This window comes from Osmerus mordax, chromosome 23 (assembly GCF_038355195.1).
Source record: "Osmerus mordax isolate fOsmMor3 chromosome 23, fOsmMor3.pri, whole genome shotgun sequence".
Classification (NCBI taxonomy): domain Eukaryota; kingdom Metazoa; phylum Chordata; class Actinopteri; order Osmeriformes; family Osmeridae; genus Osmerus; species Osmerus mordax.
This window is the reverse complement of record NC_090072.1, coordinates 7,291,429-7,307,547: the sequence shown is the minus strand read 5'-3', so window position 1 is coordinate 7,307,547 and position 16,119 is coordinate 7,291,429. Positions and strand designations below refer to the sequence as shown.

The following is a 16,119-nucleotide window of genomic DNA, read 5'->3' as shown; positions in this document are numbered from 1 at the left end:
CGCTCGGTTTTGAAAATGCTGGTTTTATGATGTCATAAGAGCGAAGGTTTCCTCCCCTTTCTCAGCTTTGCCCGCACAGAGAATTTGGCCCACCAATGAGAAAATGACCTACGACCGTGCGAGCGCAATATTGGTTTTCCTCAAGACATCATGGCTCGCAAACGACCGAAGGGTGGCAGTTAGCCCCGCCTCTTTCTTCCTCACAGCATTTAAAGCTACAGACACAGAAACAGCAACAGCACTTCCTGAGGAAAGCTCATTGTGGGACTGCTCGTAGAAGCTGTAATTCGGCACCAAGGCTGAATTCTGGGAAATAAACTTCAGATACAGTATTACGGGGACCACTAAGGCCTATATAAAAGCATCCAAAAACAGCATGTCATGGGATCTTTAAAAAGAAATTGTGAAAAGGTCTGCTCGATATACTACAGCACACACATAATCCATGCATGTTTTTCCCCCTCATCAACTAGAGCTAGTGTATCTTCGCGAGGTTGAGAACCTCCATTCCATGCTCTGGTGCTGATGAGTGACATTTTCTTAATGACAGATGGATCTGGGCATTAATTATTGTATGGAGGGGGCATCTGAGTGTTTATTAGGTGGTTGTCGAGGCGTGGAGGGAGAGAGGAAGGACACAGCCATGCTCAATTAACCTCACCCATGTGCACCAGTGTCTTCCCCAGGACAAATGCATGCTCCAAGTACAGGCCTAGTCCGTTTCCGGCACACTTCGGTGTTCTTTAGGGATTTATCGAATGACAAGCTGGATTGTAAACTCCAAATAATCTCTGTCCGGCAACTGCTTAGCTGTATATTTTCGATCTCAATAGTGGATATGTGTGAAGGATTCTACCCAGCGTTCTACGGGTAATGTTGATAGTGCAGTATATCGCTCAAGGTAAATACTAAAATGATTATCTCCCCCCCCCCCCCCCTCCTTGGATTCTAACATTCAGTCTAAAGGTCCCGTCCAGTCAAACCCTACCTGTGGCCCATGAGTTCACGTGGGCCCTGTTCAGTCTTTCAACACCAAGCCCAGACGCCTGTGTCTGATGCACGATCAATAATAATTGTAGTGCAAGACGGGCGTTACACTATAGGTCAGCACTGCCCTCAATAAATCAACATCTGAAAGGTGACCGTCTGGGTCTCAGTGCTGCTCTCGTCTCCAGTATTGTGTTTTAACATGCTGACCTTACAGCCTAGCTATGATTTATTTACTCCCTCTGATCTGGTAAATAGAAGCTACTGCACAACAAGGCATTCCAGCATTCAGGGTTTTTTTTTTTTAGGGGGGGTGATTTGACACAATAACACACACATCCTTGGAGAGCCTCTTGAAAAATAAAGAGGGCTGTTTGCTTCCAGGCAGTTCCTCTACCCCCCCCCCCCCCCCCCCCCCATGGGGCGGGCGAACAAACCTTTCCTGACCTCCTCCGAAGTCACGCCTTCCCAGAGTCCTCTGCTACCGAGCTAATGAGCGCCTTTAAGGTACAGACACACACACACACTCGCTGCTGAGAAGCCGGATCGCATCAGATTGAGATTCACTCAGAAACACAAGTGCAGTGACTGTCACGGAATTCGATTCATACCTGTGACTGACAGACTGTTAGACTGGACTCTACTGTGCACTGGGCCAGCAAGCCGAATGCTAGGCATTGGTTTGGAGGACACGGGTGAGCTACAACCATCCGTTTTCCAAGCCTCTGTGCCACTGTTACAGATAACTTGATAATCACAGTAGAGAGTAGTAGTGTCACTGTAGACGCAGAGCATTGTGGGTGACAAGGACACACACTGCATGACGATACAGGCCACAGTCCGGGGTCATAAGGCTGGGTCTCTACAAAGCACGTCAACGCTCCCTGTGTCACGCTTCCGAGTTCAATACCTGCCTGACACTGTGAGAGGCCAACATCAAATCAGTGTGAGGAAAGGCGAGCAGTGATGTGTAAAGGATGAGAGGAGGTGAGGGGGCACCTGATCCAGGGTGGTCTGCGACACCGAGTAGTCCTCCACGGCCAGTCTCTCCTGGTGGGTGGTGAACTGGCTGAAGATGGTGGCCAGGGCGCCCTCGCTGTGCGGGAGCTGGTACTGCAGGGTGTTGTGGTGCTTCTCCTTCAGGACGCTGCCGGGGAAGGTCTCCTGGACAAACTCCTCCACGGGGGCCAGGGTAGGCGGAGACCCTCCGACGCGCACGATCAGTGTGTAGCCTTCGCCGAACCTGATGCCACACACACACACACACACACATATATATTACCTGGGGCGGTGACAGCGCAACACACAGACACAGTGATGTACGTACACGACTATGCAGAGAAGGAAAAGCGGATTTGTTTGAAGATGTCATGAAGAAGACTGACATGGACAAACACAAGCATCAACCAAGGGAGGACTGACTTAAGCAGATACGAGTTCAGTCACAGACACAAGAAAAGAGTGTTTTCCCAATCTATTTCGGACTGCTCCGCGGTAGCAATTGTAGCTTTTCAAACATGCACAAAGTACCGCGTCGTACATCCGAGGTAAAGTTCACAGTTCTGACTAGGGAGACTAGATAAAGTGCTTGCAGTTCCCCTTCTCTGTATGTGGCATGACACAGTAGCTGCATGTGCACGGCTATCGCAGGGGGGGCTGGGAAGGGAGGGATGGAGGACTGCAGTGAGGGAGGGAGGGAGGGAGGGAGAGGATGTATAATTGATCTTAATTTCCCCGGCTGGCTGAAAGCTCCCGGCGTGTCGGGGTGCACAGAGTCGAGGAGCAGGTGCCTCGACGAGGAGGTGAGCGAGAGAGGGAGGGAGGGGGAGAAAGAGAGGCAAAGAGCTGGAGAGAGGCGTGAGACCGCAAGATTGCGTGCCGGAACATCCGCCAGGCTTTCGTCTGAAGGGATGAGCCCCCCCCCCCCCACCCTCTCTGTCCACTTATCCCTGCACGGCTTGTGCTTGTTGATCAGGTGCACGCGCCGGGAGGACTGACGTCAGCGCTTCCATTTAGACCGAAGCACTGAAAGCTGTTGTGGGAGCTGCTCCAGGAGGCTCGCCCCCTGGGCACAGTGGGAGGGGGACCGGATGGGGGACCGTGTCATGACCGCTTCGACGGGCTGAGCTGCTGGACATCGCAGGCTGAAGGTAAGACATTTCCCATGGATGTGTTTTTCCTGACTCTATGCTTGAAAAACGAAACGTATTCAGAAAGAGTCGCATGACCACTAACTACACACCTCAGTGAGGCCTGAGAAGATACAAATAAGATACAAAACGTCAGTTTGAGGTTTTTTGTGAAACCTCAAATTAATTGAAGAGGAAGGTGGCAATGAAGATTAATTATGTGCTTGGAGGTTAGCGCTGGCACAAATGACTGTGGTTTCTCATTAAGCCCATGTCTCCAAAGAAGGTACTCAATGTATAAACAAAACATTACATTACAAAGACCTTGGCAAGTTAATCACTTGTAAGAGAAGAGTCATGAGTGTAAAGTCATCAGCTTGCTAAATGTACATTTTTAAACACCCATTATCAAAACGCACCAATCTGGTTACATGACTAAATAAAATTGCTTGTTTCCTAGATAATAAATATTCAAAAACCAGGGCCAGGCATAAAAAGCAGATGCTTATTGGTGGATAAAATACTTCACAGAGTGCTAAAAACAACCCAATAATTAACGTTCAGCAATAGTCCTTGGATAATGCTAAGTCTAGCGTGCACAGAAGCAAGACACTTTGCCTTGTTATTTTGTCGTTAGCGCTCTTATGACCCGTTGTTTTCTACCTAATTAATCCCTTAATGTTACATTTACTCATGGAAGTGTCCATTGTGCCTGGTAAGTGCTACGTGTAGGAGCAGGCAGGGGCTCCCTCAGTGGCAATTAGAGTTATGGTGAATGGGCAGCCTCTGTTTCCCAGGGGGCCGAGCGAGGGGGGCCGGTCAGTTGGATACAGGCCTTGTGAAAAGGAGGTAAGTCATCTAGTAACAAGATGGCTCAGAGACGGCAAGGGGATCATAATTCTGTCAGGTCACTGAGGAGATGCAACGTTTGAAGCACTCACCGGCAAAACACCCAAACAGCGAAACACTAAAAGAGTAATGGAATTTAAAAAAGGTTACCCACAACCTCTCAAACTTAATCAAAACATCACCCATCTAATTCCTTTGCCAGCTCAGCGTTTCAGTCGGCCCATGCATAGGTCGTGCACAAACCGCAAAGTTAACAAAACACAAAAGCATCGAGTCGTTGTTATTGCACATCCCTCCCCGTTTCTAGCCGCCCTCATCAAGCTCAATTCACCACCCAATCAAGAGGACCGGCGACGATTTAGCAGCGATGGAACGCTCCAGACGTATTTTGCAGAGCATCGCTGAAGGGCGTCTGTCGACCGCGGCAATAAAACTTGGCGCGCCGATGCCTGTTAAGGGCACATCAATTAGCTCTCTCTAGTTCTCGCCCCGCTATGTTTTTGTCTCCCTCCCCGTCACAAGTCTGGGCTAAAAGGGAACGCAGCAGGAGGTGAATGCTTTTCTTTTTATTCATTCCTCCCGGCGTTGGTTCCCTAAACAAGCTGTATTCACGAGCCTGCCTCATGAGAGCGAGATGTGAAACAACTGATCACAGTGGGTCACCACAACACAGCGTACCAGGAGCAGAGGTAGCTGCATGAATATTGAACGAGCACCCGGCTGGCCCTCGACAGAAACCTCTCCCTGACATCCGTGCCGAATACCTTTAAGATGTCATTTCTTCCCCCCCCCCACCCTCTTCCCGTGGACAAATGAAGGCGGTCTCCGCTAATGGGATGTTGTGTCAGTCTGGCGACCGGACCCTTCAGTGTGGTGGTGCCCCTGACCCCGCCGGCGCTTCTGCTCCCTGATTACAATCCTCTCAGCCCGGCAGGAGAGCCCACGCTCCGTGTCATTTCCAACAAATAACAGCCAGCCTCGGAGACGAGGGGGAGGACCAAGACACCGCACGTTCCCCCCGTGACCGGGGACAACAGGAAGGTCACCCCCACCCGAGTAGTTGACTACCGCCGTATTTTACGTGTGGAGGGGGAGGGAGTCACACCCAGGGCTAGCGGCGTGAACAGTTTGGATCCGAGGCTGGAGGTGACTCCCTGGGGTCTCGGTGGGCTTGCCGGGCAGAGCTGTGGATGGCGCCGCCACGGGCAACGGCTGGAGGGATGGAGCGCCGCCATGTTTTATTCAAGCCTGGTCACACGCACACACAGTCCGTACAGGACATGCACTGTCTAAAATGTAACCATGCCCATTTGTGACAATGGGCAAGGATACACTGCATGCGCATGCTCGTTCTTTTACAGCTGGCCATTCTTGAGCACTTGGGCACACAGGAACAGTTCACGTGTGGACTCAAGTCCTCCCACCAACGGCCTCATGGGATTTGGAGTATCTGTCCACCACAGGCGGTATTAATTGCAGCTCCAACGCTGTTTCACTGTAAAGTGCGAGCAGCATTATTTGCCCATCCGTCTGAGCGACTGACAGACACTTAGCCACAGTGCACCTGAGTCAATCCACAAAGGAGGAGACTTTATTTACTGGAGTCCTCAACAGGATTGATCCAAACTTTCTACGCGGTCTTATAAAACTCTGAGCCGTATTGCCTTAATGCATTAAAGGCACTTTGCAGTTTCTTTTTTCATCTCAGTCCCCCCTCATAGTGAGCGAGGGGAGGAAAAGAAAGTTCCTGATGCAGGCCCTACAGTGCGTGTGTGCCCACTGAAAGAGCCTCGATAAGCAGACTAGCAATATGAGAGATGGCTGTCAGGAAAGAAAAGAGAGAAACTGCGTGGCGCTCCGAGTTCTCGGCTTGACGAGTTTACAGGAAGGGGGGCTTTCTCGGGCACTTGTTTATTGGCAGTGCACTCCATTTCGGTTTACTTAACACCTGGGAGCTCTCCGGATTGTAAAGTGAGAAGAAAAAAAAAAAACTTTACGGCCATTCATTCATTTCCCCTTTTCTTATGGCTGTAGCTTTCATATATATTCCTAACCCCTGTGAGCGATTGACAGAAAACGCATTGCATCGAGTCGATGGGAGGGGTGAAGGTGGTGGTGCCGTCTTTTTTCACAACCCAACAATCACAGAGATGGACTATGAAGGAGCGTGTTCAATATGGCGTCCGATGCCCCCTAACCCACCTTAAGAGGCTCCCACTGTCTCAGTCTGTCCTGTTTAAGCCTGATTGATATACAGGAGGGCCAGCGCTGCTGTAAGGCTGGCTGACAGGCAGCGCCGTCGTAAAGACTTGCTCACGGACGTCCTGGAGAGGGCAGCACTAACAAGCTCTTCAGCGGGCCGGGCGAGCCCTGGCCACCAGAGAGAGAGGGGGAGAGAGAGAGACAAGTGCTAGGGAGCGGGAAAGAGAAAAAATAGGAGAGACAGAACCTGAGAGAGAGGGAGAGAAAGTGCTAGGGAGAGAGAGAGAGAGAGAGTGGGAGAGGGTGCTAGAGAGAGTGCTAGAGAAAGAGAGAAAAAGAGAAAGTGGGAGAGAGGGAGAGAGAGTGCAGGGGAGAGGGAGAGAGAATAAATGAGTGTAATGTGGCAAGAGGTTTTGGCAGGACAGGAGGTAGATGAGCAGAGGAGACGGGCGTAGGATAAGGAGGGGAGGGGGCGAGTGGTGGATGAGGGGCTAGCGTGTATTACACACACCCCACAGGGGGTCAGCATGTGAGAGCTCCCACCCCTGCAGTGAGACTCAGCACTCTCCCTCGGGCTGAGATGAAGGGATGGAGGAAGGGGGGGGGGGGGACTGGGAGGGGGGAGAAAAACCACCATCATCTATACAGGTCAGACGCACCGCTGGCATTCTGCCCCTCGCCCCGCCACACACCCCCAGGTAGCTTAATGGAAATGTTCCTCTCCGCCGAATCGACGGCCGCTCGGGTAATAGCAAAACGTGGCGGGAAGTCCGTCACCTCGGCGTGACGCGAGCCTGGTCGGGGTGAAGCGAGCGGCGGCGTAACGGAGAGACAGGCCGACGGCAGCGGATGGAGTTGGGCCGCGTGTCACCCGCGATCGGCGTGAGAAGGCCCCTGGGTCACACGCCATCGGCTGCCCTCCTGGCGGGTTCTGGGTGTCCGTCCTCATCGCTGACGAGGGGGCGGGGGGGGGGGGGGGGGGGTGCATTTCTCAGGTGCGTGCATGGCGGGGTGGCAAGGAGGAACGAAAACCGAACAGACAGTCCCTTAATTGCCTTTTCGGTCATTACCAAAGCCCACACCTCATGAAACATTAATTACAGCGACTGCCGACCAGATAGGGACGCTTAATTGGAAATTATTCACTGTGTCTGTGCGAACCAAGCAATATCGTTACCTTCTAAAGTACCCCCCCCCCCCCACCCCTCCCCCCAACAACCTTTTCACAGGACTTCAATTACCACGAGGAAAAGGGAGGGGAAAAAAGAAACATCAATGGATTCCTCACTCTCTGTTTATCTCTCCGAAGTGAGTGATTTGTGTGGTGTGACACGCTGGAGAGATAGCAGAGAGCTTGTTAACCCTCTCCTGTCCTTCCTTCCCTCCCTCGCTCCCTCCTTCCTTCCCCCTCTCCCTCCTCCTGTTCCTTCTTCCGTTCACCTTCCCTGCGCTCCCGTGGTGTTCATGAAATGATTTCCGTGGCTGCGTTTCCCGTCTCGTGAGGGCGGGATGTAATTGACACGGAGGATCTGTCCATTATCCTAACATCTGGGAGGGAGGGGCGGCACACCCCTCTCCCCCTCTCTCTCTCCCTCCCTCCCCTCAGCCTCTCCCCCTCTCTCTCTCTCTCTCCCTCCCTCCCTACCTTGTGCTCTCTCTCTCTCTCCCTCCCTCCCCTCAGCCTCTCCCCCTCTCTCTCTCTCCCTCCCTCCCCTCAGCCTCTCCCCCTCTCTCTCTCCCTTCCTCCCCTCAGCCTCTCCCCCCTCTCTCCCTCCCTCCCTACCTTGTGCTCTCTCCCTCCGTCCCCTCAGCCTCTCCCCCTCTCTCTCCCTCCCTACCTTGTGCTCTCTCTCCCTCTTTCCCCTCAGCCTCTCCCCCTCTCTCTACCTCCCTACCTTGTGCTCTCTCTCTCCCTCCCTCCTTCCCCTCAGCCTCTCCCCCTCTCTCTCCCTCCCTCCCCTCAGCCTCTCCCCCCCTCTCTCTCTCCCTCCCTACCTTGTGCTCTCTCTCTCCCTCCCTCCCCTCAGCCTCTCCCCCCCTCTCTCTCTCCCTCCCTCCCCTCCTCTCAGCCTCCCTCCCTCCCTCCCTTGCTCCCTCTCTCGTCCACCTCTTACTGCACCCCCTCCCCTTTCCTGGCGACGTAAGCGACAAGAGCCTCGGAGAGGAAGTGACTATGGTTCAAATCTGAGAAGGTATCCTTGACAAGGCTTCTCCTGCTGTCCCTTTTTTATATATATATATATATATATATATATATATATATATATATATATATATATATATATATATATATATATATATATGGCGTCTCACGGGAAAAACACCAGGACACCCACCCCCGACCGCCCCCCTCCATTCTCCTGTTTTTGACAAATGGTCCATTCTGCCCCGGACACCTGGTGAGGTGTTGGTCGTCACATCCCCCCCCCCACGCCCCTCCCTCCCCGGCTGAAAGTGTGGCACCGTCACAGCTCACGTTGCTCTCTCTGCACACACTCTCCCCCACGTGCACGCGCACACACACACTCTCTCCCACAACACGATCACACTGCTCTCACTATACACCCTCTCCTCCATGCACGCACGTGAACACTCTCCCTTTTTCCTGTGCAACGTTCTCCGTCTATGGATGATCAGACACTCGCAGCTGTAATAATGTCAGAGAGGTGGCCCTGATCTAATGCATGGCCCCTACCACCCGACTGGGTGCCGGGGCACGGGGGTGGCCAGGAAAATGTCAGGTGAATACCAGAGAGCATAGTTAAGTGCTATGAGTTAAGGTCAGGTGAAATTGGTAATCGAGACCTGGCAAAATGTATTAAGAGGCTAAAATAAAGGCCATTAAGAGTGGCTGTGTTAAGATGGAGGAGTTAAAGAAGATTCACAACCACAAAGAGGAAGGCAGATATTTAAAGCGACGTTTAGTACAGCAGATGGATGTTTCGAATGGTTTAGTCCAACAGCCGTGACGCAGAAAGAAGTTGATTCCTATTGGAGAATTGCAGATACACGGCCGGTATGAAAAAGAACGAAACTGAAAACGACTTAAAAAAAACAAATATCCTATAATGTTCAAAGAAGTCAAGTTTAATTGGCAGGAGATGCAAGGTAGAAAAGGCAACCGTACCATTCAGCTTGTCTGAGACAAGGTTAGAACAAAATACCATAAATGGGGGACAAGGGAGTCATGGCCACAAATTACCCATGAGCCTCAGGGATAGTGCCTTGCCCTCTCATAATCAAATAAAGAGTCCCTTTCCCCGTTTGTGTAGTTACACACTCTTTACAACAACATATAAAACCCGCTTTGTTTCGTTTAATGGAGTTCCGTTTCCTTTTTAGTAGAGAGTGTCCTGGGTGGGTAGTCGGAGCACGATTGAGCATAAACAGGCACTACCTGCCACACACTTTAGGGGGAGGGAGGAAAGCGTTTGGAGAAAGCCACCGTCATCAGGATTATCATTGCAAAGCCTTGACTGAGGTTGTGTCCGTGTGGAGCCTACCTGCTCTTCAGGTGCTGGATGCTGCCCAGACACATGAAGCGTCCGTTCACCATGATGGCCATGCGGGTGCACAGAGCCTCACACTCCTCCATGCTGCAGGAGGACAGGGAGGAACAGAGAGGAACAGCAGGACAGGGAGGAACAGGAGGACAGGGAGGAACAGGAGGACAAGGAGGAACAGGAGGACAGGGAGGAACAGGAGGACAGGGAGGAACAGGAGGACAGGGAGGAACAGGAGGACAAGGAGGAACAGGAGGACAGGGAGGAACAGGAGGACAAGGAGGAACAGGAGGACAGGGAGGAACAGGAGGACAAGGAGGAACAGGAGGACAAGGAGGAACAGGGAGAACAGGGAGAACCAGGGAGGAACAGGAGGAACAGGAGGAACAGGGAGAACCAGGGAGGAACAGGAGGACAGGGAGGAACAGGAGGACAGGGAGGAACATGAGGACAGGGAGGAACAGGAGAACAAGGAGGACAGGGAGGAACAGGAGAACAAGGAGGACAGGGAGAGCAGGAGGACAGGGAGGAACAGAGAGGAACAGGGATATGGATCAATTTCAGGGGAAACAGGGGTTTAAACATGTTTATTTTCATTCAAATTCAAGGACCAAGTTCAATTTGATGTCGCACCAAAACAGAGCATTTGCTCTCTGTGTGAACCAGGCCAACCTACGCACCTGGCACGGTTTCCAGGTAAACTATGCAGATGAGTTGCAAGCGTGCGTTGATTATGAATATCTACCCTCCCGTGATTCATTTAACAACGCAAGCATTAGACCAAATCCGCTTTCCCCGCCTCCCACTTGGGTAATGGCATGCTTCACGACCCCCCCCCCCCCCCCCCCCCCCCCCCGCGTGGTCATTTGTTCATATCTCCTCCGTCCGACACCCCTGGGCCCACCCCACGACAAATAGAGTAATTAGGCAGGGAGGTGTAGAACATCTGCAGAGTTCCATTCTCTGGTACGCTGCGTTCCTCCTGCCTCTTTGCCTCTCTCCCGCCGCCGTCTTGGTTGGAGGATGAAGGATGGCGTCATTAGGATTATGACTTTGTAAAACCTGGTGAATGTCCGCTTGACAAACAAAAGCACCTGCTGTCGACATGGACGATTGGACGCAAGTCAGGCGTCGACGCTGAGACAACAAATCCCCTTTGTTTTCTGGGGCTGCTGAAGATGGGAGGGGGGGGGGGGGGGGGGATGGATGATGAATTCCGAGCTGTAACGTACAAATACTGTTCCCCTCCTGTCTGCTGTAAATCCAACTGAATTTGGGATTTGGGAATGCGTGTGGATTTGGGCAAACGTAAAACGGATCAACGAGACTTGTAGGTTCCTCGCGTCATGGAGAGTATAACCGGAGTTATAACCCTCTATCGTTTCCAGATCCTCGGAATACACGTCAAAATGTAAGTCACCCGCAGTCTAGTACCGTATATGAAATGCACACTGTATGGAATCTTGCCGGTGTGTTTTGGTGTGGGTCACCTGTGCGACGTCAGAATGACCGAGCGTCCTTCTTTGATGACACTCAGGATGCAGTCCCACAGGAACCTGCGAGCTTTGGGGTCCATTCCTGTTGTCGGCTCGTCCTGAAGTCACATGACACCAAACATCACCTCCACGCATGTCTCAAAAGCCATCTTAAGGTGTCTTATTGTACAGTATAGTCATACGTTATATAGACAGGACTTACTGTCTTGACATACAGTATAGACATACATTATGGTAACAGTTACCTGTCGAGACATTTCAAAGTTTTAGTGCATTAAATAAGTGTCATGGTGACAAACGTTTGACCAACTTTTGACTGGAGACCACTTTTGGAACGACTCTGTAATTGGCTGCCCTATAACAGCTTTTTCGTACCGTTTTCACATGAAAGTGTGCTTATGTTTGGGCAGGCTTCTGTGACACTGACAGTGAGATCAAAGCCGAGCAGAGGAGCTTTACATTCAGAGAGCTGCCGGGAGACTAGAGGGAGCCCGGAGGGTCCAGACACTTTCAGAGGCAGCCAAATGAATTCACACAAGACCTCTCTCTCTCTCTCTCTCTCTCTTCTCTCTCTCTCTCTCTCTCTCTCTCTCTCTCTCACTCTCTCTCTCTCTCTCCTCTCTCCCTCTCTCCCTCCCTCCCTCCCTCCCTCTCTCCCTCTGTGTGTCAGACCAGACACACACAGACGGACGACATATGCATGCACATTGACTCACTTGTTGTGTACACGAACTGAAAGCATAGAAAATGTGCACGGGAATTTTGTGCACGAGAGCTGGCACTCTCGACGTGACATACGCACGGCACACACACACACACACACACACACTCTCCTGACATTCCCTCTCTCTCTCACGAACACATACACACACAATCACCACACTCTCCATGTCTCAGTCAGTCCTCGGGCTAGTCTGCCCATGCACGATTAGGGAGGGAGGCAGGACTCAGTCCATTGCCTGTGTTCCAGGCCTGCCAGTACCTCAGACAAATCCCACAAGGGATCCACATCGCCATGCCGACTGTGTCCGCTGCGCAAATCCGGGGGTTCCAGGGTGCCTTAAGCCAGCCGGGGCATGATTCGATGTTCTATACCACACAGAACAGACACAGTCTCTAACTCAAAATCAGACCTAGCTTGCTGACAGAAACACAGTAAGCCATCTGGGCAACAGCATGTGGCTTTGAGTTTATTTTCCTATGACTGTGTTTATTCCATGTTATTCTGTGTGCACTCTGTGTAGACGGTGCGAACAAACCCAGGTATGTAGCTAGAGCAAAACAAGATCTCACGGGAGTCTGTTTGAATTTGCGTTTTGAAAACGAAAAGATAAGATTTCAATGACAGTACTTTGCGATAACCTTTAAGGTCACTGACTTGTAAACAAGTTATTCTACCAACCATGCGTTTAATCCCTGTCAAAATAAATAGACTTCCCTCATCGTAAAGGGATGGCATGAGGCCCAATCAAGGTTCCATGTTCTCTCCATGATAAAAAACCATTCTAGAATATCGCCAGTGCCACTAAGCTTCCTTGTTAAAGGCCCACCAGAATGTTCTAAATAGCAGACAAACAGCGATCTGTATGCTTTAAACTCAGAACGAGATTGAGCAGTCTATGAAAAATAAATTAGAATTGTGACCAGAGGCTGACCCTCGAAATACTGAGCCCTTTTCCATCTTACTTGTAATTTACTTCTAATCCTCCAGGAAATCCAATAAGGATTTGATAGTAGGATGAAAACAAATGGAGGATCAAACTATCTTTCCTTTATTGAAAATACCAAATAGCCTCTCCAGAAAACCCCTACAATCTCTGCTACCTTTTATTTTCATTCTCTAGTGAAAAGCAAACAAATATGAATTCAAATTGTAATTGGCTTAAGTGCTGTGCATGTTCAAATGCATTGTTACAGCAAAAATAGCCTAACTGCCAAAGAAAAGAGAAATACTACATTTTTTTGAATAATTTGCCTCTTTTGCGTCAAACCACAATACTTATGAGTAATAACTACAGACTCTAACGTCTTAGTAAGGGTCAACAGCTATAAACCCCAATAGTTCAATTATGTTGTTGTGCAGAAATAACAAAGCTCTTTATTCAGCCTCTACTTTAACTGTGATTATTGGTTTAGTTTGCAGCAAGGTGCTTCTCATCTCAGCCTGGGGCCCGCCTTCTTACCAGGAAGACCACGGGGGGGCAGCCAATCAGAGCCATGGCGGTGGAGAGCTTGCGTTTGTTCCCGCCGCTGTAGGTTCCGGCCGACTTGTTTGGAATATTTGAGAAGGCCCAGCTTTTGGATCCCCCATTCGGCAACCTAATCAATAAAAACACACTCATTCTCTGGAAATGGTACTGTAATTTTTTGCTCATGCACATAGAAACGCGTTTACACACATGCACACGCAGTTATTGCAGTCAATCCGGAACCTGATTTATGGTCGTTGGGAGTTTCTCGGATGAGCAGGCATGTTGTTTGGAAGTCCCCACACACAACCTTGATCCTGGGCCCACCACGGTGAGGCATGGTGGGCCAGAGGGCCACAACAGCAGCCCCTCTCAAAACATTCGCCAGAGGGGAAACTTCCAAAAACTCCATCACAACAACCACAACCTTCCAGAGGCTCCACCCCAACCCAGCCAAGCATTAATTTACAGTGAATTGACACGTCCCCTCTAACAATGTTGCAAACTTGACAGCTTCCTGTTGGGAATGCAGAGCCAAAATGGCCACTGTTGGTCCTATTGACTGCCTTGGGCTCGGTGCTGACGGCATGAAACTGGGTCCCAGTGCCCCCGAGGTGCTCCTCCTAGATCAAAGGCCTGGCTAGTGGTGAGAGGGCCTGGATGGGGCTGTGGGGAGGAGGTGGGGGGGCCTGGAGGCTAGGCTTCTTCCCTTTTGATCTTGGTGCTGTTGAGGGGGAAGGGGGGTGGGGTGGAGGCAGGCTGGAGCTGCCCATACTACTGGGGCCTGGTGAATAATAGAACGACGTTACCCTGTGGCCAGCAATCTTCAACCAGCTACCCTTATTTATAATATATGGCTGCTTCCATTGAGGTGATCTATCTCTTTAGTCTGCGCTAGTCCACTATAGGGGCTGTCCACACTTCTGTGGTGCTTCTGGAAAACTCCTGCCACTGTGAGACGGGGGGGGGCAAAACTTCTCAAACAGAAGTGTTGTTCGCCGCAAAGGCAAACTTCATGATATGCCAGTTTCCCTGTTAGATTACAGTACATATTTCGCCAATAACAACGGGTGTCAGTCCGGTGTTTAGATATTTAGCGCACCCCCATGGCTCGCTGTCTATCTGTCTTGTTTTCTGTCTCCATACCAACATACGCGAGGCGCTCCCCGCAGCGGCAAATTAAATCAATGCCGAGCCTCCCGACACCGGAACGCCAATGGCGTACGCCCGACTGGACACGTCCCATCCGGGGGCAAAGGTCGGGAGTCTGAAGGGAGGAAGACGTTACCGTGGCAACCTCCTTCTCCGCTACGCCGCGCAGGCGGGCGTAGAACTCCAGGTGCTCGCGTCCGGTCAGGAGGTCGTTGATGGCGTCGAACTGCGGGCAGTAGCCCATGTTCTGGTGCACGTCCCGCATCTGCGTGCGGATGCTGAAGGGGGGAGAGACAGGCGTTAGAGGGTTTCCTTCGGCCGCGCTCGAAATGTGGTTCTGCAAATGTAGAAAAACACATATGTTCTGCTGTGCTCTGCTCATTTATTGTATTCAACCTGCAGTTTATCAGATTCCTTCAGGCTGATTTAGGTGATTGGGACTTGCACTCATATACACTCATATCATAACCACTTTGCTTCAAAGGGAGACAAATTTTGATTCGGGTGTGATTGAGAAATCAATTCGGCGGCCTACAGAACAGCGGATGTGAGGATGGTATTTGAGGATGGGTATTTCTTCTCGCGCACGTAATGCGATGAAAATGGCCCATCTTCCATACTCATGGAACATGGCGCGGCATAAGGGCAATAAATAAATCCCCCACCAAAAAAAAAAAAGGCTTTTGTTTTGTGCGTGCATGTGTGAGGAAAACAGAGGGTCTCTAGTGACTCTGCGTCTCAACTATCTGTCGTCTAAAATTAGGCGAGCTATGGCATGTGTGTTCGCTTCACACCGTGGGGCCCATCTTTGTGTGTCATTGTCGCTCGGTTGGAAGGTGAAGGATAAAAAACGGGAATAAAACAACATGTCGGTAAACTGCACAGCTTCCTGCTGTCTTTAGAGACTTGAGTTAATCTGCCTCACGCAAGGTGGGGGACGGCTGGTGCGGGGGGCGGGGGCTAAAAATGACATAAAAACGTCACCCTGCTGTGACACAATAGGAAGTAATCGCTCACAGGGTGGCTATATTTGCGTCACGCTTTACCTAAACTTAGACAATACCAATTTGAGATTGTGCGGGGCATGCTGCTGTTCTCTGTTAGCTGTTCCCACAGTTCAGATTCTGACAGTTCCCCCCACATCTTATGCATTGTTCAAATCTGAAAACAACAAAAAGTGTGTGTAGGGGGGGAACTTTTGTCAACTCCCCTCGTCTGTTCTTCTTTCCCTGTGGGCTCTGAGATTGTCTTTGATCTCCGTTAGCAACCATAATTAACATTAGCGTTGCCGTGTTGGGTCTCTCCTTATCCAGCTCAATGTCGCTTTTGTTGAACACAAAACCAATTACAGGTTTTTCACGTACATAACTATAGCAACAACCGAGTGAAGCCAAACAACCCGGCGATGGCCGTTCGTCTGCGATTGTTTCCATAGAGATACCAGAGAATTCGAAAAAAGAAAGAAAAAAAAAAGAGAGAAAGAAAGACATAAAACTCGAAAAAGAACTGCACTCGCTGCATTCGAGTGGATGAAAGTGTCTTATTTTTGAGCACAGAAACTCTTGCCTCTCAGATTGTACAAGGCTTTTCTGGTGTCTGGCTGTGAGTGCGG

General features: G+C 50.6%; 1 protein-coding gene across 1 annotated transcript in view; it reads right to left on the bottom strand.

Moving 5' to 3' along the window:
- LOC136967759 (phospholipid-transporting ATPase ABCA1-like) overlaps positions 1 to 16,119 on the bottom strand; it is a 113,229-nt gene that overhangs the window by 2,826 nt on the left and 94,284 nt on the right. Inside the window, 6 exon segments of the mRNA XM_067261682.1 lie at positions 1,987 to 2,230; positions 9,671 to 9,763; positions 11,161 to 11,264; positions 13,350 to 13,439; positions 13,441 to 13,485; positions 14,644 to 14,785. Of these exon segments, the coding sequence (XP_067117783.1) occupies positions 1,987 to 2,230; positions 9,671 to 9,763; positions 11,161 to 11,264; positions 13,350 to 13,439; positions 13,441 to 13,485; positions 14,644 to 14,785 (718 nt within the window).